General features: G+C 48.1%; 2 protein-coding genes across 8 annotated transcripts; both read left to right on the top strand.

Annotated features, from left to right (window-relative positions):
- The first annotated feature begins 1,627 nt into the window (after positions 1-1,627).
- On the top strand, positions 1,628-20,675 carry dot1l (DOT1-like histone H3K79 methyltransferase). Of its 7 annotated transcripts, none has more exons than XM_076152943.1 (28): positions 1,628-1,997; positions 5,485-5,528; positions 5,647-5,721; positions 5,848-5,911; positions 6,016-6,244; positions 6,435-6,529; positions 6,812-6,874; positions 7,061-7,116; positions 7,429-7,508; positions 9,251-9,319; positions 9,441-9,547; positions 10,903-10,944; positions 11,027-11,131; positions 11,211-11,439; positions 11,742-11,855; positions 12,022-12,113; positions 12,290-12,391; positions 12,537-12,674; positions 12,919-13,044; positions 13,368-13,804; positions 13,889-13,991; positions 14,128-14,277; positions 14,464-14,506; positions 14,691-15,364; positions 15,454-15,659; positions 15,904-15,977; positions 16,077-16,672; positions 18,449-20,675. In XM_076152943.1, exons 1-28 carry the CDS (start codon positions 1,917-1,919, stop codon positions 18,476-18,478), a joined length of 4,224 nt encoding a protein of 1,407 aa, XP_076009058.1. In that variant the 5' UTR covers positions 1,628-1,916; the 3' UTR covers positions 18,479-20,675. The 7 variants fall into 7 exon arrangements, with proteins under 7 accessions (XP_076009058.1, XP_076009056.1, XP_076009059.1 ...); XM_076152941.1 differs by having other exon boundaries at positions 16,077-16,757; XM_076152944.1 differs by lacking the exon at positions 18,449-20,675 and having other exon boundaries at positions 14,691-14,912; positions 15,006-15,364; positions 16,077-17,579.
- On the top strand, positions 16,818-20,159 carry LOC143002636 (uncharacterized). Its single transcript, XM_076152835.1, has 2 exons — positions 16,818-16,929; positions 17,514-20,159. The coding sequence occupies exons 1-2, from the start codon at positions 16,818-16,820 to the stop codon at positions 18,155-18,157; spliced, it is 756 nt and encodes a 251-aa protein (XP_076008950.1). The 3' UTR covers positions 18,158-20,159.
- Positions 20,676-22,026: the final 1,351 nt, after the last annotated feature.

Here is a 22,026-nt window from a genome sequence, read left to right as displayed (position 1 = left end):
AAAACTTCACATCCACTCTACAGAATGGGCTAATATTAGCCGTATGGGTCGATGTGCTGAAAGGTAAAATATTTCTCACTCTTGGAAAGTGAATCACAGGCAGCTTGGCAACGTCTATCAAGTACAACACAGACACGCTTGTGTGAAAAAAGTCAAAAAGATGAATGAGTTTCAGTCACATTCTGAGAGCACAGAAGCTTTCTCATTCTGTGATTAATAGTCACATTTTGATAAATGAGTGGTCTGAATGATGAATAGGACGAAGCACAGAGCCAATTGAGTTGCTAAAAGAGGGAAGTTTAAGGTAAAACAACCTGTATGTGTAATTGTATATAGCTTTGTGCCTAATGGCCGATGACATTGTTCCTCTGTCGTTTCTGGGATCTACTGACTTTCATTGCTTTTCTGTGGTGGAACGGTGAAACGATGCACCACAGGTGTGTGTGTGTGTGATGTAAGCGCCGTGCAATAAGCAGGTCTGCTGATTTGCAACACAAAGGGCTGCATTCAATTCATTCAAAGCCTGTTGGATTTTGGCTCACTTTTTAGGTCACAGGAAGTAAAAGTATGACCAATCTCATATTCCCCCATCTCAGTTTACATTATCTGGAAACTATAGTATTTGATATCTTTGGGCTTGAGCGTCACAATCAGTCCACTTCCCATTGTTTGTCTTATCTCTTCTGCAATCTTCTCACAAATCTGGTATAGAGTCACTGAGCATTTGTAATGTATGAGTTTACATTATAAGGTCTCATCTTTTTCTTTTATCATGTATTGTTACTTCTGCTGTGTCTGGTCCTCTCACCTGGATCTTGTTTCACGTTATCTGTGTGTAGCAGAGCGGTCACAGTCACAAGTTAATGTGATGATCCTGACCTTCAGCTTCATTTTGATTGTTTCCCTCACAACAAATTTGCTGTAGACACCATAGAGTTTGTTCTCCTCATCCAGATAATCTACTTAGAAACTGACAAATGCTCTTGAAATGTTGATATGGTAATTTGAACAATTCTATTACTTTTCGGACCGATTGTTCTTATTACAAAAGCCACTGAGCCTCTTCTTGATTAAATCTTCCTCGCTGAGTCAGCAGTTTATCAGAATGAGCTGAGGACCCATTCTGTCCACTCATGCAGTCAACATGTCCCTCTTCTATGTCCCTTACATTTTCTTTTCACCTGCAAGGAACCATGAACTGTAACAGAATACACACACTCTGCAAACACACTCTATAACTCACTATGGGACATATTACATGATAATAACAACTTTCCAATCTATTAATTGCTTTAATCATTGAAAAGTTGCATTTGCTTTATTATGGCTTCTAAAACATCTTATGTTTGTTTTATCTGAGAATTATCTGGTGTTTTTTTACTTTTCTGTGTGTGTGTTCACTATGTTCTGCTTGTGTTATGATGTTTGATTCCTGGATGTTCTCCGTGTTTTCTGGTAGTGTGGGTGTTTTATATGTGTGTATTGCGTGATTGGCAGTGTGTGTCGTGTGTGTGTGTGTCGTGTGTGTTGGGAGTGTGTCGTGTGTGTGTAGTGTCACCGTCGCTGGGTGACGTGTGTGTCCCCTCTTTGCCTCCTGTGGCCCCCTGCCATATTTATTCATGCCGGGCAAGATGGCGGCGATAGGGACGAGGTGTTATTGCCAGTGGACATGAACAGGCGTTTTATTTACGACATTACAGCGACTCGGTTCCATTTACACACTTGCCTTTGCTATCGGTGTGTTTACCGCGTAACGAGCGTCGAGTTGTATTTTATTTGAGGCGTTTTGTCGTTTTTTTCCTCCTGAAAATGTCCCCGTTGTAGCTCGTCGGCTAACCGAGCAGCTGGCTAACGCGCAGCGCCGTTCCTAGCTAGCTAGCTACCTCTCCCCCAGCCGAGCCGCCGCGAAGTGTAGGATGGGCGAAAAGCTGGAGCTCAAGCTCAAATCGCCGGTTGGAGCCGAACCCGCTGGCTACCCGTGGCCGCTACCAGTATACGTAAGTGATCCAACCCGAAGCTTTCCGGTGGCTGAGTTAGATTTAGTCTTGTGTTTGTGTCTTTGTTAGCTCGCTTCTTCTTTGGTGCTAATGTTGGCTAGCCGCCGCACGCTCGCTTGGGGGGTGGGGGGGAAGCGGGTCACACTGGTCGGGACGGTGACAGACACAGAGCAACATGATGAACCAGATATGTGTGTGTTTGTACTTGAGACTCGTAGCTCGTCTGTGTGAGTGTGTCGGTGTGTGTTTTGAGCGAGTAAACCGAGTAGCATTCTCTCACTCTTTACTACGCTCAGATCCCTCACGATCCGAGTGTTTGCATGTTGGACACTGACGTCATATGTAAATAAAAGTCTGCTTCAAAGTGTCTATGGGGACGTAAACAAATAAACAAGTCCTGGGCTGCTGCCTGTGAAGGAGTGTGTTAGTGTAGAGACAGAGCTGCTTGGATCAGAGTCAGGTGTGTGTGTGAAGTGTGTGTGTGTGTCCTCCTCTGACCTCTGGAGCTCAGGCGTGTGACTGACATACATATTTGAGTGTGTGTGTGTGTTTGTTCTTCCCTTGGGCACTTACACTCCATTAGAACGTACAGAGCGATGAGGTAGAGGATGGCAGCATCTTCATCACAGAGACATTCAAAGGGAAGAGGTTGGAAGTCTTGTGGGTTTCTTAAGTTCATACTCTGCTTTGACCTTCTTTCTTTCTTCTTCGTTTGTAGTTGAATCATTTCCGTGACAATGAGCCAGAGCTTACTGAGAATAGCGGAATGTTCCACTCACACTTTTCTTAGAAAGTCTTGAGCGGTGTCTCATTTCCACACACACTCACACACACACTCTGTTCTGCTCTGTTATGACGTTGAACTCCTTGAATCAGCTGGAGTTAGTAACCAGCCTCTCCTCTCTGCCTTGGCTTCCTGTCCTTACTCAAGGCTCCAGAGGCTGATAAGACTCAGGGTTCCTCCCTCTCGGGTCACCATAGCCTCACCCACTTCCTTATGTTATGGTCTGTGTGTGTGTGTGTGTGTGGGGGGGGGGGGGGGTAAAAGAGCGCAGAGAGCAGGAATGTCAGGAATTTAAATATAGGGGCTGACCTGCACGAGAGCTATTTATACAGGCGCTGGCTTCCAAAGGCTTACGTTGAATTAGAAACAGCTGACGGTCCTGCATGTGGAGTTCTGCAATATGGAGCACGTTCATGCAAAGCTCTCCTCCTCGGTCTCAAAGGGGAAGTGCTGCTCACGCTCCCTCTCCTCTCCTCTCGCGTCCATATGGTCGGCTCTGCAGGGAGGAGGGTGTGAGGCTGCTCCCATTTGGCTTCGCTTCGCCGTATTAATAGCATTTGAGAGCGTGCGTTGGTAAAAGCTTGTGCTGAAATGTTCCTCGTCTTTGATGATCAGCCTTTGCCATAATCGAACACGTTTCCATATACACATTCTGTCAAGTTTCTATCGTTCCCCACTCCCACTGAGCGCTACGAGCACTTATCTCGCCCACAGTGTGTGAACACAGTGCTGGCTGTGTCTCCCTCCACACAACACGTGTGTTGTACAGGCTGTTGTCGTCGAACGCTTACCGCACCCAGAAAACCCAAGCCCGTGTTTTTTCATTCCTGCTGTCTTTTCCTTTTGCTCAACCCAAAGTCTGCACGTGTAAATGCTTCCATATGAAGACCACGTATGGAGCTGGGCTGCTCTCTGTCTGTCTGCTTTTTGGTGGGAGCACGAACACAGACTTGCACAGCGGTTTATCAAAGACATCCTGCTCCTAATTCACGATTGGACTCAACTGGTACCGTCACCTTTCTCTTCCATGTCACCTTTGTGCTCCGTGTAACTATGATCTCAAGGGGTGTGACTGCTGTGAAAGTGTGGTTCCCATTGAGATGTGACGACGTGTGTGTGTCACCATCAGGTGTTACACCCGAGAGAACTTGGCTTAGATACAGCAATGTTTTGACTTGTATGCTGGAGACTCTGTTCCTTTTGGTTGAAGCATGAGTAGAACGTGCGCGTAAGTGTTAGTCATTTGTTCTTTCGGGTTGCCGGGGCGTGTGTGCGTAGTATAGTAGCGTCTTGTGTAAAGCCCCGACACCTACAGTGAGTCACGGCGGGGTACAAAGAGTCTGACAGAGGAGGTGGCAGACGGAGGACGAGTGGTACATGCGTCAGTGCCACAGCTGCGGTGAGAGGAGGGTCTCTCTCTCTCTCTCTCTCTCTCACTTTCAGCCAGTGGTTATTTTTAGCTGCAGCGCCGTGCTGGTGTTGCTGTGTGATGTCTGATGCGAGCAGGTGATCTGGATCGGCGGCTTGTGTACTCACGCAAGTTTCTCTAAACCATACCTCTCCTGTTGAGTCAACACTCCAGTGATTGTAGTGATTCACAGTCCACACTGGTTTGTGAATGTAGTGTAGTGTCACGTTTCCATATAGTCAGTAGTTAGAGCGAGTGAGAGGTTTCCTGTGTTGTCGTGCTCATTTGAGTGCGTGCGCATTCGAGTGTGTGTGTTTCGGCGGAAGCTGGAGTAGTAGTGGCGCGCAGTATTGAGCGGGAAGCCGGGAGCTGCAGGCAGTGAGCTGTTAGCTTTGGCGGCCGCCGCTGTGCCAGGCCTCAAACAGCTGACGAACACCGCCCCCCTCCATCTCTGGCCTCCTCGCTCCTCCCTCACTTTCCAGTCCTTGATTTTTTTTAGTTTCCTTTTGTCCCCCCCTACCCTCCTTTCCTTTCACCCCTACGATTTGTCGTCCCCTTCCTTTCTTTCCCTCCACCAGAGGCTCTCCTTGGCAAAGAGCTGCAGCAGGAGACAGAAAGTGGGTCAGTGGGTCAGCCCAGGCAACAGGCTCAGGCTGGCTGCGCCGCTCTGGGTGTAACTGGAGTCCTATTACTCCCACAGAGCGGCAGCAGCAGCAGCGACCCGCCACACTCCAGCTGAGGCTTCTAAGTATAGATAAGGATACAGTAAACTGGAGGTCCCAAACAGACATTGTACCGCATCAGAGTGCCGTCATTATGTACTGGAGTGTCTTATGAGTTCAGGTGTGCGTTGTATACTGCGTGAACTTCCAGGCAGTACACAACACACTGCTAAAGATTAGAACGCTTCAGTCGGGGGTGTATGTGTTGTAAACATTCCCAGAATTCCTGAATAGTCTAAACAGTGCACTGGGACTTGTGGTCATGTCTGCAAGTGGTTGTTGTTCCTCAGCACGCCCAGTATGAAGCTGCAGCCTGCTGAGGTCCAACTTTGTTTGACTGACATTTGAGTCACTGATTCTTGCTTGCCTTTCCTTCCCTGCCTCAATGATCACAATGTGGAACAGGCTATGTCCATGTTACTAATCTGGTAAAAACCTGTCCTTATGCACCTCTGTGGCCAGAAGCTCTGTGTGTGAACAGAGACAAGGCTGATACAAATATATAATCCCCCCTCCCCCCAGAGTCAGCTTTAGTTAGTTTAGTCTGTTAATGTTCTGTTCCTCTGTTCTCAGGATAAACACCATGATGCTGCTCATGAAATCATCGAGACCATCCGGTGAGTGACTCTTCCTCATCATCCTGTGATGACCTCAGTGCCTTCACACATCCTCCCAACCAGTGACTACCAATGGCAGATTTATGATATTGTGACTGAATGATGTTTGTGTCCCTAGGTGGGTTTGTGAGGAGATCCCGGACCTCAAACTGGCGATGGAAAACTACGTACTTATTGACTATGACACCAAGAGGTGAGTCTGTTCAATAACCATCATGGGACAGCTCAAGCTGAGATAGTAAGCTATGTCATGGACTGGGATCTTGGATTTAATTTTGTACAAAATGATCCAAATGTTGTGTTTTACGCTTTCCCGCAGCTTTGAGAGTATGCAGAGGCTTTGTGACAAGTACAACCGGGCCATCGATAGTATTCACCAGCTGGTGAGTCTACGTGTGTGAAGGGTGTTTAGTGGTTTTGGGTGACTTTTTGTACACATGCTTTTGTATGTATAAATGCATTGATTGGTTGGAATCCTGTTCTCCAGTGGAAGGGGACCACCCAGCCCATGAAGCTGAACAAGCGGCCCTCCAATGGGCTGCTCAGACACATCCTACAGCAAGTGTACAACCACTCAGTGACCGACCCAGAGAAGCTGAACAACTACGAGCCCTTTTCCCCTGAAGTGTACGGAGAGACGTCGTTCGACCTGGTGGCTCAGATCATCGACGAGATGGAAATGATGGAAGACGACACCTTTGTGGACCTCGGCAGCGGTGAGTCTGATGTGTTGGTCTAAGGGTCTTGGCACATGCCCACAATGTCACAGCTATATATATATAGAAAAACACCAGAGCCCAAAAAGACAAGACCTTCTATGACTTATCAAACAGAATGCAGGTTGTCTGGTGTTACACAGCCATTCTTTGTTTTTGCAGTTTTTAAAATGTGTATTCTTTTTTGCAGGAGTGGGGCAGGTAGTGCTGCAGGTTGCAGCAGCGACCAACTGTAAACACTACTACGGTGTGGAGAAGGCAGACATTCCAGCTACCTATGCAGAGGTAACACACTTTCCCACTAGACCGGTCTGTTCCAGACAGGAAGCTAAGAAAGATGTATGTAAACATTTGGTTCAGGTTGGGTGACGAGATTAACCTAACCTAAACCTAAACCTAAACCTAACCTAAAGTTAACCGACCATAAAGCCTGATATTCCACTACGGGCTTGCCTATGAGCCCCATTCTTGGAATACAACACCCAGCATTAGTCATCAAGTTAACTCAATAATTCTTCTCTCTGAATTGAATTGCCTTCAGACTGATGCTCATATTCTCTCTTTCAGAGCATGGATAAAGAATTTAAAAAATGGATGAAATGGTATGGGAAGAAACATGGAGAGTACACAGTAAGTTATGTCCTGGTGTCACATTTCTTCTCTGTGTTATTCTTCACACACACACACACTCACACGCACAGAGGCAGGTGCTCTTAAATGCATACATTTCACAGAGTGTAACACGGCTATTTCTGTAACGCTGCCCGTTCAGCACACTGTGTGTTTTGTTGCTGACTCGTGGTTAATCTCTTCCAGCTGGAGAGAGGTGACTTTCTGTCAGAAGAATGGAAAGACAGGATAGCCAACACAAGGTGTCGTATCAAACCCCCCCCCTCAGTCCAAACTAGAAGGAAACAATCCATTAGAGTCAAATATAACTGTTAAATATAAACACAATCTCACAAAATACAAATAACGAATGGAACCTTTGAAGCTACTGTCTCTGCAGTAACCGTTCCTTAGATGATCCATTGTCCATTCTCCATAGTCCATTGATAGATCTTGTCCTCCTCAGCGAGTTACTTAAAGATGTTTCCCTCTTGAACTTTCCATCCTGGGTAAATTATTTTCTCTTTTCACAAGCATTAATCTAAAATTGTGTCCTTTCTCTGTCTGTCTTCCAGTATTATATTTGTGAATAACTTTGCCTTTGGTCCAGAAGTAGATCACCAGCTGAAGGAGCGCTTTGCCAACATGAAGGAAGGTGTGTACTTTTTTATCCAAGGCTCAGATAAAGACTAACATTGGTGACAGCCTAGATATTTCCTCATAGATGCACAGAATGAGAGATTTGAGTTCAGATTGGATTCTGTTCTGTGTGCTCACTCAATATTTGAACGTCCCCAGTGTGTAGAATTTGTGCCAAGTATAAAGCACAAGCCGGACATTTATAGGGCCGAGTTCTCAACCTTCATTTATATTCACCGTGTTAGTTTTAAGTGTTATAGTGTTTGGAGTCTGTTGGGAAAAGGCAGTGCAGTAAATCACACACAGCACCGCTCCTAATCCTGCGCTCACACTTGTGGTGAAGAGCCAATTACAGTGACGTGAAGTGTGTGTGTGTGCACATAAGCGAGCGCTGCAGAAGTCTCGTTCAGGCTGCGTCTCACCACATCTCAGGTTGTGTGTAGACGTGTGTAGACATCAGAGAGCTCGGCAGATCTACCGGCACGTAGATGAGTGGAACAGAGAATGTGAAGTAACACAACACGAGTACTACTGTAAGAGTAACATATGTGTGAGATAGTGTGGGGGGGAGCTTATAAGAAGAGAGTGTACAGTAACAAAGGCATTCTACGCCTTCTAGGGTGAGGCAGTGGCTCAGTGGGTAGTGCTTCGGCTTGGGAACCGAAGGGTCGCCGGTTCGAGCCCCTGCCGAGGTGCCCCTGAGCAAGGCACCGAACCCTCAATTGCTCCCCCCTCTGCGAAGGGTGGTAATGTAATGTAAGTCGCTTTGGACAAAAGCGTCTGCCAAATGATCGTAATGTAATGTAATGTAACATTAGTCATAGACTCAATGCTGCCCACAAGTTCAAAAGCACACGAGTTGCACTTCTGTCTCTCGTGACTTCTAATGCTTTACTCAATCATTGCCGCATCTCCTCTCTTCATTCTCAGCCCTGTTTCCCAGGCTGTTAACCGGTGTCATCCAGCCTTTATTTTTAAGATATACCCAGCGATGAATTGTCAGCAACCTTTAAGATTGCCTGACTGAAGCTCTGTAACATTGCCAAGTTGGCCCGCACCCAGCTGGCCGTGGACTCCCCCTCTCACACACACACACACGCCCCTTTAGGGTTGAGCAAGACAACTTAAGTGTTTGGCAGATGCATCAAGGTTCACTAAATTGTCCTGACATTTCAGAGACAACATGATTATTTTTTGTTTTTCAAGTGAACGATTTTACGCTGCGAAAATAGATCAGTTCTGCCTGAAAGTCTCGTCTTGTCCGGTAAATGCATCCTGTCCTCTAATGAGATCATTAAATAAGTCAGAGTAGATTGAGATCCAAACTTAATTAGTTACTCAAAAGATCAGTAATGACATTTTCACAACACTGTCAGGCTTGAGGCTCGTAGCACGCTGGTTGTTTGACGTGTACAGCTTGTTATACAAGCGTCAACACACCTTCTTCCTTCTTTTGATTGTCACAATAGATGTGGAGGTTTTGTGTCGGTAGAACAGGGAGTGACGACTGGGCTTAGAAAGATTTGCTTAGGTTTTGTCACCAGTGATCAAGATAAACAAAGAGAAACCTTTGACCCTAACGAACGTATGACACTGCCCCACAACTCTACTTGTCCCTGTGTACTACTAACATGTATTTATTGTGTTTATTATTGTGTTATCTGATGAATACAGTCGGTGAAACATGTGTGAGCATTTCAATGATTCTCCAGAGACACACAATCTCTTTCTCTTGTCTTTTTTTTCTCTTTCTTCCAGGTGGGAAAATTGTATCCTCAAAACCTTTTGCACCTTTAAACTTTAGAATAAACAGTCGAAACTTGAGTGGTAAGTGCTTTACAGGAAGAGTTGATCATCGCTCTGAGCCCACAGCTGATTTTTATCTGCCCTGCCTAGCTGTTGAAATGTAACGCCGCAGTGTCTCTCTCCCTCTCTCCCTCTCCTGCAGATATTGGCACAATAATGCGTGTGGTGGAGCTTTCTCCACTGAGGGGTTCTGTGTCCTGGACTGGGAAGCCAGTCTCCTACTACCTGCATACCATAGACCGCACCATAGTAAGCACTGGGGTTTATCTTTAACTCAAGAGGCTTCTACACTTGTTTATTTAATCAAGGGAGCGTGGAATCAACCGGAGAATTTGTCAAAACAAAAAAACAAATGACTTGTGAAGCAGCATGCACAATGGCTGAGTCCATTAGAGAAGATAGAGTCAGTCGGTCCCCAAGGTGAAGCGGTCGGAGAATACAGGTTTGTTATCCTGCAGTGTGAATCCCAGTGAGAATACTGATGTGCTCCCTGGAAACTGTAGTGACAGAGTTACAGAGAGAGAGAGAGAGAGAGAGAGCTCAGCCCAGTCCCTGAACACAAGCTCCGTGTTTATGCCACATGTGTGTTCTGCATGGCAGTGGACAAGCAGCAGAACTGTTTAATTCTTAATTGGAGAGCGTCTGTCCATACAATGAGCACCATCACCTCCAAACGTACCAGAAACATTGTTCAATGATCCGGCATTTGCATAGGTTGCTTTTCATTTCATTTACATTTACTCTTTATTTGCATTAATAGCTGGGACCTCATTCATGATTTTCAAAGGCGTGTGTGTGCGTGTGCGTGTGTGTGCGTGTGTGTGTGTTTGCGTGCGTGTGTGTTTGCGTGCGTGTGTGTGGTCATCAACAAGTGTGACGTTCACAATTCCATTTTTCTCCCATCTCCCAAAAGTAATTTAATGCAAATTAAAATGTAAATGAAATGAAAAGCACCCCATGCAAATCAGGGCTTGTGGGTTATAATAGATAATGGACCCTAATATGACTTCAGCTGTATTCTTTGTACTGTGAGGATTAAGTTTGTTGGTTTTGTTGATAGTCAAGCCCACGAGCAGTTAACCAAACATTACGGATTGTGGTGAGATTGAGCAAGGCAGTACTTCTTCTATGACCTCACATACTTTAGTCGTTGTCACTGCTGCCCTCTTTGTTGTGTCTTGGGAACATAAGTGTACAAAGATTTAGATCTCCTTCATCGGCCCCGCCTGTATTTATGTTACAAGACAAAACTTTAAGTGCTCCTGTGCAGACGAGATGTAACTTAGGTCTCTGCCCCCACATTGGATGAAGTTTTTAATCCTCTGGATGAAGTACTTTAGCAAGTATAAACCTGACCTTAGAATGAGCTATTACGAATAATAATGTTTGCAGTCAAGTTACAAGCAGCTTCAAGGAGTCACTGCTGCCCACACACTGAATAAATAGCTCAACACACATCTTTCACGTTTGAGGAAGGTTAGAGCAGGAACTGTAGAGTCGTCACACATTACAGTCAATTCAAATGCAGCGATTCCTCTTCCATGTTGGATGAAAACCTTCAGAGTATTTTTGAATGACCTAATGTTTCTCTTCCTGTTTTTCAGCTTGAAAACTATTTTGCTAGTCTCAAAAATCCTAAACTCAGGGTAAGTTTAGTTTCCTCTCCTTGATATTTCCATGGCCGCTGTAGTTATTAACTGAAGCTGACGTCCCTTTGTCTCGTTTCAGGAGGAACAAGAGGCAGCTAGGCGGCGTCAGCAGAAGGATACTAAGGACAGTAAAAGCAATAGCACCACCCCCACAAAACTTAAAGAACACAACAAGGCAGGACATGTAAGGATCCATCCATCTTTACCTCTTTGTGTGTGTGTGAAGCATTTCCTACCATCAGTCTTATACGTGTCTGTGTTAGCAGCAGGACTCTTGTGGCGAGGATGAGCGGCCCAGCTTGATATCGGTGGTGAAGCCCTCAGCCAAACCCAGAAGAGCCCGTCTCCTGTCCAAAGGGCGCAAGCTGAACAACAAGAAGCGCGGGCGACCCAAGAAAGCCACTGTGGCTGCTGCTGAGAAGAAGAGCAAGAAGAATCAGAGCGCCTTGGACCTGCTGCACGCCAAGACCCTTTCTGCAGCACCCTCTCAGGGTCAGAGTGCAGCCACACACACACACACACACACACACACACACACACACACACACACACACCAGTACAATGGACCATCCTCATCTTACAGAATTATATTAACATCCCATACATTTTTGTTGTGTCTCTGAAAACCTTTTACTCGTTTGACTGACTTGACTTGTGTGTGTGTGTGTGTGTGTGTGTGTGTGTGTGTGTGTGTGTGTGTGTGTGTGTGTGTGTGTGTGTGTGTGTGTGTGTGTGTGTGTGTGTGTGTGTGTGTGTGTGTGTGTGTGTGTGTGTGTGTGTGTGTGTGTGTATAGATGCATACCGGTCACCTCAGAGTCCCTTCTACCAGCTACCTCCCAAGGTCCAGCACTATCCCTCTGGTCAACTGCTGCTGAGCCCAACTCCTCCCGGTCTGCAGCAGCTGCTAGGTGAGCTCATGAAGACTTTGTCTCTCTGTGCGCTGTTGTAAATCACTTTGAACTGTATTTTTGTTTCATACGGTTGTGTGTTGTAACTTAGCCTGAGTTTAGATTCAGTGTGAGATGAAAGTTGGTGTAACCTGGCCTCTGTTTTCTCTCTTGCGTCTGATCACAGATAACATCAAGGTCCAGTACCTCCAGTTCATGGCCCACATGAAGACGCCTCAGTACCGCTCCAACGTGCAGCAGCTTCTAGAGCAGGAGGAGGTAACATGCAGTCCTTCACTCATTACATCATCACATTCATTAGATTAACTCAGGCATTTAACATTAATAACGGCGGCACCTATTGAGTTGTCTGTCTTCTTATTGACATGTTTACGGTCCGGCTGCATGTCTTCACTCTCAACTGCTGTCAACTCCCTGACATCTTGTCTCCGTAGCAAAAACACCGGGAGCTGTCAGGTCAGGCGGAGCAGCTTCACTCAGTGTGTCAGTCTCACAAGGAGAGGATCAAAGGTCTCTTCCAGACCAAACTAGATGAGGTAAGAGCTGCTTCTTTATGACACAGTCAACAGTCATATACCCAGATATCCTCTCTGAGCATGGTTGAGACAGTAAAGTCATGGTGTTTGGCGTGTGTGTTCAACTGTTTTGTGACTCTTCCATGTGTGTGTTTGTGGCGTTTAGCTGGGAGTGAAAGCACTGACTGTGGAGGACCTGCTGCAGGCCCAGAAGGAGATTTCAGCCCACAACCGTCAGCTGAAGGAGCAGACCAAGCAGCTTGAGAGAGAGATGGCCTCACTGCGGGATCACAGCTTATTACTGGTGAGACCTCGCCATCTCCTGCTGTGTCGTTAGTGCCTCCGCCCTTTTATTACAGCATCGTTCCTTGTTGTTCACACCCATTGCTGCTGTTTCCACACTTCTGCATTTCTGTATTGTTGTGTGATGGCGTAGTTCAGTCCCTGCTTGTAGTACACAGCTTAATACTTGGTAAAGCTGGAACCGTGTGTTTTTGCACGAGGTGACAGAACAGCAAATGAGTCTGTATGTCGTTTCTCTTTTCCAGCTGAAGTCTCGATGTGAGGAGCTGAAGCTAGATTGGGGCTCTCTGTGTCTGGAGAGCTTGCTGAAGGAGAAGCAGGCGCTGCGCAGACAGATCTCTGAGAAACAGAGACACTGCTTGGAGCTGCAGGTACGCCGGGCAGACTCTTGATTTTCTTGCATAACACAATTTTCCATTCTCTCTCCCACCTCCCATGTTTATGCTCCTCCATGCATGCTGTCCTCTCTGACCCCCTTCTCAAACCCACCTTACCCCTCAGTCCTTCCCTCTGGCTCTGCAGAGATATATAAAGGGAATCCAGTAATGGAAAACAGAAATAAAAGTAGCTTTGCATGGAAAGTTGTTAAAACTGTTTCCATAGAAAACATAACTTGATTTCTGTGATTTGCCCAGTTATTGTTATGGGACACCTGTTTCCCTGTGTAATGGCTCCCCCTGCTGTCCGTTTGCAGATCAGCATTGTGGAGCTGGAGAAGAGTCAGAGGCAGCAGGAGTTGCTCCAGCTGAAGTCCTACAGTCCCTGTGACGGCTCTCCTTACAGAAAGGGCCTGGATCCCCGCTCTTCCATGGACATAGACTCTAAACACGGCCTTTCCTCAGCTCCGGTCCTCAACGGCATCTGCCCGGAGCTCTCCATCAACGGCACTGGTTCGCCCTGCTTTGACCGGGCTAACACCAAAGGAGAGATTCTCTCCCGCTACCTGCCCATCTCCCCCGATCATGAGATTGTGCCCGCAACCACCGACGCCAGGCAGAGGCAGCAAGGTCCCTCCTACACTCTTCCTGACTACACCCGTTTCTCACCTGCCAAGATCGCTCTGCGGCGGCACCTTAACCAGGACCCCACCGCCTGTGGCCACATGAGAGGTCCAGGAATGACCACACACAGGTTCGTAAGCACTAAATGCTCACGTATACATATTTGAAGGACTGTAAGTTGCTCAGGTTAATTGGTTAGATGTGTGTGTTTCAGGGGTGACCTGGGCGGTGTGACCCCTCCCTTTGGAGCCAAACTGAGCTGCTCCTCTCCCAGTGCGTCTGACGCCATGAATGCAATTCCTAAGAATTCCGACAGGGTAAATATGTGCACCTCTTTGTCTGGGCACATGTGGTGTCAGCCCATCTGTTAGTCTCTACTTAAATGTGTTAACATGTCATCATTCACCCCTCTGTCCCTCTCTGCCTCTCTTCCCCTCTCCCTCTCTACAACAGAGCGGTAAGGAGAAGAGTCCATCAGTCCCAGGCGACAACAGCATCACAAGCCTTCCTATTAGTATCCCTCTAAGCACAGTTCACCCCAGTAAATTACCAGTCAGCATTCCCTTGGCCAGCGTGGTGCTGCCCAGCCGTGCTGAGAGACTGGTGAGTGCTCACACTGCAGGTAGTGATTACACCACAGCCCCATTCAAAGGAGGAAAGTGGAGTGATTCAATGAGGCCCCTTGAACAGGAAGCATGGCTGTTTCATAGTGGCTGGTACAAGTTAAAGTTTTGCATTTAGGTATTTGGAAAACTTTGTCCCTAATGGTGTCTGTGTTCTCAATTTCAGAGAAGTACTCCAAGTCCCGTGTCTCAGTCAGGTCAGACCAATGGTAAGGACCCCCAACCAGTACCACACATACACTGGTGTAGCCATATTAGATCATGTTATTCCCTTTTCATCATTATGCAATCTGGAATTAGTGACATGTTCAAAGTTCTGGTTGTTTCAATTACATTAGATTTCTTTTAGATTTCTTTTGTTTGTATTCATCTCTGACTTTTTTGTCTTCTCAGGTTACTCATCCAGCTCAGGTCTGATGAACGGAGGTCCCCACTCTGAGGACCATGACGGTGCTTCTTCATCCCCACATCCACACACCACTACTCCTCTGACCGGACCAATGGGCCGCAGCGTTCCCATCCAGAGCCCCAACACACTCAACACTGGAGGGGTGCTCCAGTACGCAGACGGACCCCCCAGGATTATTCCAGAGGACGGACAGGATCGTCAGGGGGGTGAGTCCGACGCAGAGCCCCAGGACAGTGAAATGCGGCGGAGAATCTTCTTCTCCTCTTCCTCCTCTTCATCCACGTCTTCCTCTTCATCAGGCGGCGGAGGCGGCTCGGCGGGAGCGTCGCGCCTCCACCATCACGCGGGCAACTCGACCAAGCAGGGATACCACAGTAACCATGGCAACCACCACCAGTCACCCGGCACTCAGCACGCCCACACGCCCACGCACACGTCGGCGTCGCACTCGGCTCACAGCCTCAGCTCTCAAGAGGGACGCAAGCGTGGGAGGAGGAAGCGCAGCTCCACGACGCCCGTCACCGCCAGCGGCTCCCCAAAGAGGAGGTCGTTCCCCGGGCTGGGCTCTAACAGCCACTCCTCAGGGTCCCCGCTCAACATTAACTCCATGGTGAGTCACCGAACGCTCCGGGGACAGGACTCAGTGGCTCCATCTATGGTATTAGAGTTAGATTACTCAACAACAGATCTTTCAGGTGCTTGCAGACAAACGGGGCAGTAACCTGGATGTTCTTTGTCTCCTGACAGGTGAACAACATCAACCAGCCGCTGGAGATCTCCGCCATCTCCTCCCCGGAGCAGTCGAGCCGCAGCCCCGGCGGTCCCGACCTGGACCAGCCTCCCGTCTTGAAAAGAGAGCGCCCCCTGGAGCTCAACGGCACAGGGCGTTACTCCTCAGCCCCCAGCTCTGACGACGAGGACTCAGGATACCCGGCTGACAGCTCCAGCTCACGGTATTATGAAGCTCCTGGCCGAATACTTTTATACTTCATGATGCTGCTTCTCTATTCTCAGTAATCTGGCCCCAATCTTGCTTTACCTTACATCTCACAGTGTTTCAATGTTGCCACACAGTCATGTTACAGTGTGTGTGTGTATTTAGAAGCCCAAACTCCGACTGAATATTAAAAATGTCCCTTTTCCCCTTATGGCGACTTTATTAGAATGCTTATTGTTGTTTTTCCTTATTTCCCCCAGAATTGAAAGAAAAATTGCCACTATATCCCTGGAGAGCAGAGATGGACCAGGTAGAATAGGAGATAGTGAAAGAAGTAAGAAGCAAAAAAATAATTTGTCGGATTAGAAGTAGGAGCGCCGTCTCTGTGTCCTGATGCTTAATCCCACCTGCTCCTCCTCCTCTCTCCCACCAGGCAGGAAATCCGGGAGCAACAGTGGCAACAGCACAGGTAGTGAAGGCTCCTCTTCCTCCTCCTTATCATCTACCAGCAAATGGAAAGCCACCTTCTCACCCATATCCGACCCCAAGCAACCCAACTCAGACTTGAAACAGGGAGGTTCTCCCTTTGGAATGGGGGGGTCGGGTCGGGGCACGGACTCCGACTCCGACCACAAGCAGCAACATCAGCAGGCACGGAAAGGCGGCGACGGGGAGAACCCCAGCTACATCACACCCAACCCCTTCCTCAGTCAGGACGCCGGGCCCCGGGGCGGTGGCTGCGCAACCCAGGGAGTCGGCGGGTCAGACCAGCGCCAGGCCCTTCAGAAGCAGAAGACCCCTCGGGACTGGGAGCTGAAGACCACCGGCGGCCTGGCGAGCCAGAACCTCTTCATCTCCGCCGCTGCCAGTAGCGGGGGCGGCATCCTGAGCGGGAAGGTCGGAGGAAGCCCTGTAGCAGTTTCCTCGGCCGCGGGGTCGGCTGTGGGACAGTACCTGGGGGCTCAGTTTCCGCTGGGAGGGACCTCGGTCTTACAGACCCTGTTCGGGGCCCAGACAGGTGGACCCACGGTGAGTGGGGCCTCTCGGCTCGTCAATGGACACTCGGCCCTGGGAAGCTTCTCCAGCGCCGGGCTGGCGGGGGGAGCGGCTGGAGGTGAGGCTCGCTGATGATAGACCTACTTCTTAGCGTGAAGTCTTGCGTCACACACTGGAGATGTTTAGTGAGGAAGGGGGTCTGGGACGCAGCCCGGGGGTCAGTTTGGTAGAGGATGATGATGATGATGATGTGAGTCTGATGGGGATGTGGGGCCTGCTGATGGAACCAGGTGAGTAGAGGCTGTCCTCCTGTCTGTCCCACTGACAGGAGGACACACTGATTCTCTGTGCTGCCTTGCTTTGTCATGCACCGGCTGCTTGAGTGCTGCAGAGTGGAAACACCCTTGGAAAATGCTGCATCGTTAGTAAAGAGAAGAACGAGCAGAACAAATCTCCAACCAGCTGGATCAGACCAACCATGTGTTCTGTGATGTTTAACACCAAAGTCATGTTGATGTAGACCAGGTTTTCTCTGGGTGTATCTGTTGGATCTTTTATGTTGGAGTCACTCCACCCTGAAGCCTGATCTAGTTTGGTGCTGATCTGTTTTGCGTTGGCATAGAAACAAGCTGCTCCGCGGCTCTAAACTGTCCGAGCTGTCCAGGCTTCGGTCACGGTGGACTGACTCCCTTTGCTTTCTGTGTGCTTGTCTGACTTGCTTTGCGCTCTGCTCAACCTGGCTCAGCCCTTGCTTCTCTTTTTGTCCCCCTCCTTCTTGCTCTCTTTGCCACTTTTGTCTGCTGTCCCCCTCTCCCCCGTCTCCCCTCTCTCGTCCTCCCCCCTTCCCTTCCGTTTCTGCTGTTATGATTTGCAGGTTTATTTCACCACGTGGTTCCCTCAGTGTCCTCCCATCAGTTTGGGGCAGTGCTGCCCGCCTCTGGAGGCCTCAGCTCTCTGCTAAGTCTCTCCTCCTCTTCCTCTACCTCCTCCCACACGCAGCAGCACGCCGCCCCCCAGCCAGCCTCCACGCGCCTGGCCTCCGTGTCCTCCCCCGTCCCCCTCTCCTCCCAGGCGCAGCAAGGCCGCACCCAGTCGGTCCTGCATAGCCCCTCTCCTCCCACACTCTCCCTGCCTCCGCCGCCGCCCTTGCACAGCGCGCCTTCCTCGCAGGCGCCCGCACACTCCGAAGCCCCGCCGTCCTCTAGATCGGAATCTTTCCACTCCTCCCGTTTGTCCCACTCCTCTGTCCACCACCAGAGAGCGTCGTCCCTCTCTCTCTCCTCCCCCTCCTCCGCTCCCTCTGCTTCTGTGTCTGCCGCTGCTGCTACCGCCTCCCTCTCCTCTTCATCCCTCTCCGCCCCCTCCTCGTCTCGTCCATTCACATTGCACTACTCCCCTCGGCTCCCCCCTCCCACACTGGCCAGCAGCCCGGGCGGCGGGGGGGGGAGCATGTGGAGGACTCAGGGCTTGCACGGCGCCTACACCGCCCCTCAGCTCCCCGGCACCCGGCCTAGATAGGAGCCAAGGGCGGGGGGAAGGAGGGAGGATGGAGAAAGGCAGGGTGGAGAGAGAGAGAAAGAAAGAGAGTGAGAGAGGGACTGTTAGAGAGAGAGAGACAGACAGGCAGGGTGCCAGGTTTTCCTGTGCTCCCATAAGCTGTTGTTCTAATGGAACAAGGTGAGTCAGAGTCAGGCTGTAGTTTAGTCGCACACATTGTGAAAGGCCGCGCGTTTGCTTTTCCTGCTGCGGTTTGAACCCGCGAGCCACAAACATCACTAACTGAGTCCTCTGCTCTCTGTTCCCCTGCAGGTAATTGATGGAAACTACCTCAACTTTTAAGTAACCTATGCAAATGTCCCTGTGTGGACCAAGGCACTCTACTCACTCACTGGTGCTTCAGAAACGTCTGCACTACCCAACCGCCTCCTAGACCGGCTTCTGTACTGGGATGTCTCTCACACACACACACATGCACACATACACACACACACACACACACACACACACACCACTATGGTCACCTTGAGCAAAAACCCTAGGTACTGGTCATGTTGATGTGGGGAGTGTTAGGAAATCTTTGGTGTTTTGATGTTTTTGTAATCTCTTCAGTGGACGAACCCAGGATCTCTTTGTGGTGCTCTCTAGTTTGACAGCTGTCGTCTCTGCAGTCCTCATCCTTACTCTAGCATTTTTGAGCTTAGCAAAGTCCGTTCATATCTCGTCTAACGTTGTAACAACAGATGGAAGCACAGCCGGGCCGCCGCCATCGCCGCCGTCTCTGAAGCTGCATCTTCCTCAAAAACCTTCACCTCAGCTCGAGTATGCATACACACATACAGATACACACACACACACACACACACCGGTTCCGGTTCCTTGAACTCTGCGCTCCTGTCATGCAGCTGTGCCTCGCTGCATGCATGTGTGTGTGCTCTCTTATCTCTCTCCTCTGTTCTTCCCCCCGGCGGAAGGAAATATTTCTATCAAGGAATTTGACTATAAATCAAGATGAGGAACTTTAATTTCGTGGTCCAAGGTCACACTGGATAGATAAGAGATATGAAACGGTGTAGCAGAGGAGGTAAAGATCCCAGCTGCTCCTCTCCGCCCTCCTCGTGGTCCCGGCTCCATGTTGATCATTTACAATATTTTCTTATTCTTATATTTAAAATGTATAAGATATATTTAAAATAGAACGAGGGTTAATATAAAAAATGTTCACAAAAAAAAGCTATCAAGGTGTGTGCGGTCCAAATTACCCTCTTCCAGTATCCGACACTTATCAGGGAATGTTGCTTTGTTTGATTGAAGTCCCACAGACGTGAAATGAACTGAACAATGAAGTCGATAGAACAACAGGCGGAACTTACAGTGACGTTCAGACGACCCAGAGTCCATCCTGCTTCTTTTAAAATGAGCTGATTTGCCAGCAGCTCATTCTGTAAATGTGCCTCCTGAGGCATCGCTAAGCTAGAAATCCAGCAAAACAAAGCCATCGTTAAAGATGTGATGAAGCTAAATCCTGCCGTGAATGAATTAACAGCAGGACGCATCCGGGTGTAATGAGAATTAGAACCACGTAACTGTCAATCGAACTGTTATTTATTCATCAGTCAGCTTGGTTGATCACACTACTATGTCATAATCTCAAAAGCAGGAATTTTTAAACTCTTCTGGAGCTTCTTTAACTCATATTTATCTCTGCTGTTGGGAATTGCAGTTGAATGTGGGCTTACACTGCAGTTAGCCACACACAAACACACACACACGCACACGTACGTACACACTGGCGTATGTGAATCCTCACACACTGGGAATACAAAAAATTGACCGCAACCACAAGAAAACTACTGGACTGTTTTTCCACCTTTCTGTTAGCCTTCTGCTGTCCTCTTCTTTTGTATCTGATGTTTGTACTGTGAATGGGATTCATTCTCAGACTGTATAGTTGTGTATAATTTAGATTGATTATATTTATGCTGTCGGCCTTTGTATTTGTTTTTTCCTCTTAATTTTGTTTGTTTTTTTAAAAAAATCCTGAAATGTGTTGACATCGTAGAATGCAATAGTATGTGTGTGTGTGTGTGTGTGTGTACTTGACTCAGTCTGAAAATAATGGTGCTAAGTAAGGACTGTGCCTGATCTTATTTATTCTAATGTTGAAAACATCAAAAATCAAATGGAATACTTTGGTGCTGTACGCAGGGACATTTTCCTTTTTGTTTCATTCACTGCTACTTCCTCTCGTGTATTTAATATTCTGGTGTAGACGCCGCCGACGCCATGTTTTCCGCCGAACCCCCTCTGAGCTCAGAGTGGGCGTCGGCCCCTCGGCAGATGTTTCTCACAGCAGTTTGACATGTTGGGTCGGTCCACTGCTTCTCTGGCCAACGTTAAGTGAACAACACACACTGTTTCTGTACATACGTTTGTTTGTTTGGACTCGTTTTTTTTTTTTTGCTTTTTGTCTTTTGTCTTCATAATGAACAGAAAAGGTATATCAAATATCTATCTATATAAATGAATATATGTCTAAGTGAGTGGGGCGCTTGGTGCTGGCATTGTGACCCTAACACGCCGCGGCCTGTCTAACAGGAAGTCTGAAGCCCGGAGAGCAAAGCTTTGCCACCACAGGACCTTTGACATCCCACAGCCTCCAATCGTGACACAACCGCTGTATCTTTGTGACAAGACGCATACACACACACACACACAAGCGCACGCACGCACACACACGCACTGCAGAACTATCCGACTCAAGACGGTGTGTGTGTGTGTGTTTATCAGATGCAGATTAAAGGGTGCTTTGACTCAAATAGATTCCAGCAGGAGATCTGTTCTCACTTTGTATCAGACGATTTCACCTCGGGTTTTTATTTTGTGTTTGTTTTGTTTATTTTTACCAACTCAAGACTGCAGGAAAAAAAATCAACTGGTGCTTCTGTTGAAAAGAAAATGGCGGCAGATCAGATTGTACAAAGTGAATCTTCACTGGTGCATAACGTCTCTCACACACACTCACACACCTGCTCATCAGACGTCTTAGTGCCGAGGCCCTTCCTTTGTAATGTGAGCTGTGTGTGTGTGTGTGTGTGTGTGTGTGTGTGTGTGTGTGTGTGTGTGTGTGTGTGTGTGTGTGTGTGTGTGTGTGTGTGTGTGTGTGTGTGTGTGTGTGTGTGTGTGTGTGTGTGTGTGTGTGTGTGTGTGTGTGAGAGAGAGAAAGACTAATGAAAGCTTTATGTGCTGCTCACTCGTACCTGTGGCTGTCTGAGGCGTTGAAGGAGGAAGTCACTGGCTTGTTGTAGGCCGTAAGAATCAGAGATGGTCGTCCGTGTGTTAACAGCACTGAGAAACCTTTTGTAATTACTGTTATTAATGCCTTCTTGTTTTTCCTACTCCTGGTGTTTGATACAGTCGCAGTCGCTTTTAACCGTGTCTTTAAGATTCCAGTGGATTTTTGTTTTAAAGAAACTTTTAATACTACTAGTCAAAACATCACGGTGCTCTCCTTCACTTAAAACAAGGAACTTGCAGCTATAGATGAATCTTCCTCCTCCTCCTGTGGCTCTGCAGGGAGATTTGGTTTTAAGTCATAATCAATACGAGCTCGCTTCCGGTCCGGTCCTTACCTGTGGAGCTTTGAACCAGGCTGCTGTGTGCGCGAGCGTGTGTATGTGCCAGTGAGAATACAGTGACACACATTTGTTTTGTAGCCGTCGCTCAGAGTTGTGAGATGCTCTTGTTCAAGTCCTTTGGTTTGCACGAGCATGATTGGAACCCCTGAAGCTTCTATGCAGTTCTTGGACCGTCGCCATCCTGGTTCCTCTCTCTTACACTCTGCGAGAGCTTTGCTGTCGAGGCTGTTTACTCTAAATCCTACCAAAGGT

The sequence above is a fragment of the Genypterus blacodes genome, unplaced genomic scaffold (assembly GCF_046128005.1).
Source record: "Genypterus blacodes isolate CSIRO-AG114 ecotype Tasmania unplaced genomic scaffold, CSIRO-AGI_Gbla_v1 ptg000058l_1, whole genome shotgun sequence".
NCBI classification, from domain to species: domain Eukaryota; kingdom Metazoa; phylum Chordata; class Actinopteri; order Ophidiiformes; family Ophidiidae; genus Genypterus; species Genypterus blacodes.
The sequence above is the reverse complement of the archived record's forward strand: the minus strand, read 5'-3'. Positions and strand labels throughout refer to the sequence as shown.

Bases quoted from the DNA above. Each gene is read 5' to 3' on its own strand.
- dot1l (XM_076152938.1), top strand. From the start codon at position 1,917: ATGGGCGAAAAGCTGGAGCTCAAGCTCAAATCGCCGGTTGGAGCCGAA. The intron at 7,117-7,428 runs GTGTCGTATCAA...TCTGTCTTCCAG, and splicing joins GACAGGATAGCCAACACAAG to TATTATATTTGTGAATAACT. The intron at 12,114-12,289 runs GTAACATGCAGT...TTGTCTCCGTAG, and splicing joins AGCTTCTAGAGCAGGAGGAG to CAAAAACACCGGGAGCTGTC.
- LOC143002636 (XM_076152835.1), top strand. From the start codon at position 16,818: ATGTTTAGTGAGGAAGGGGGTCTGGGACGCAGCCCGGGGGTCAGTTTG. The intron at 16,930-17,513 runs GTGAGTAGAGGC...TATGATTTGCAG, and splicing joins GGGCCTGCTGATGGAACCAG to GTTTATTTCACCACGTGGTT.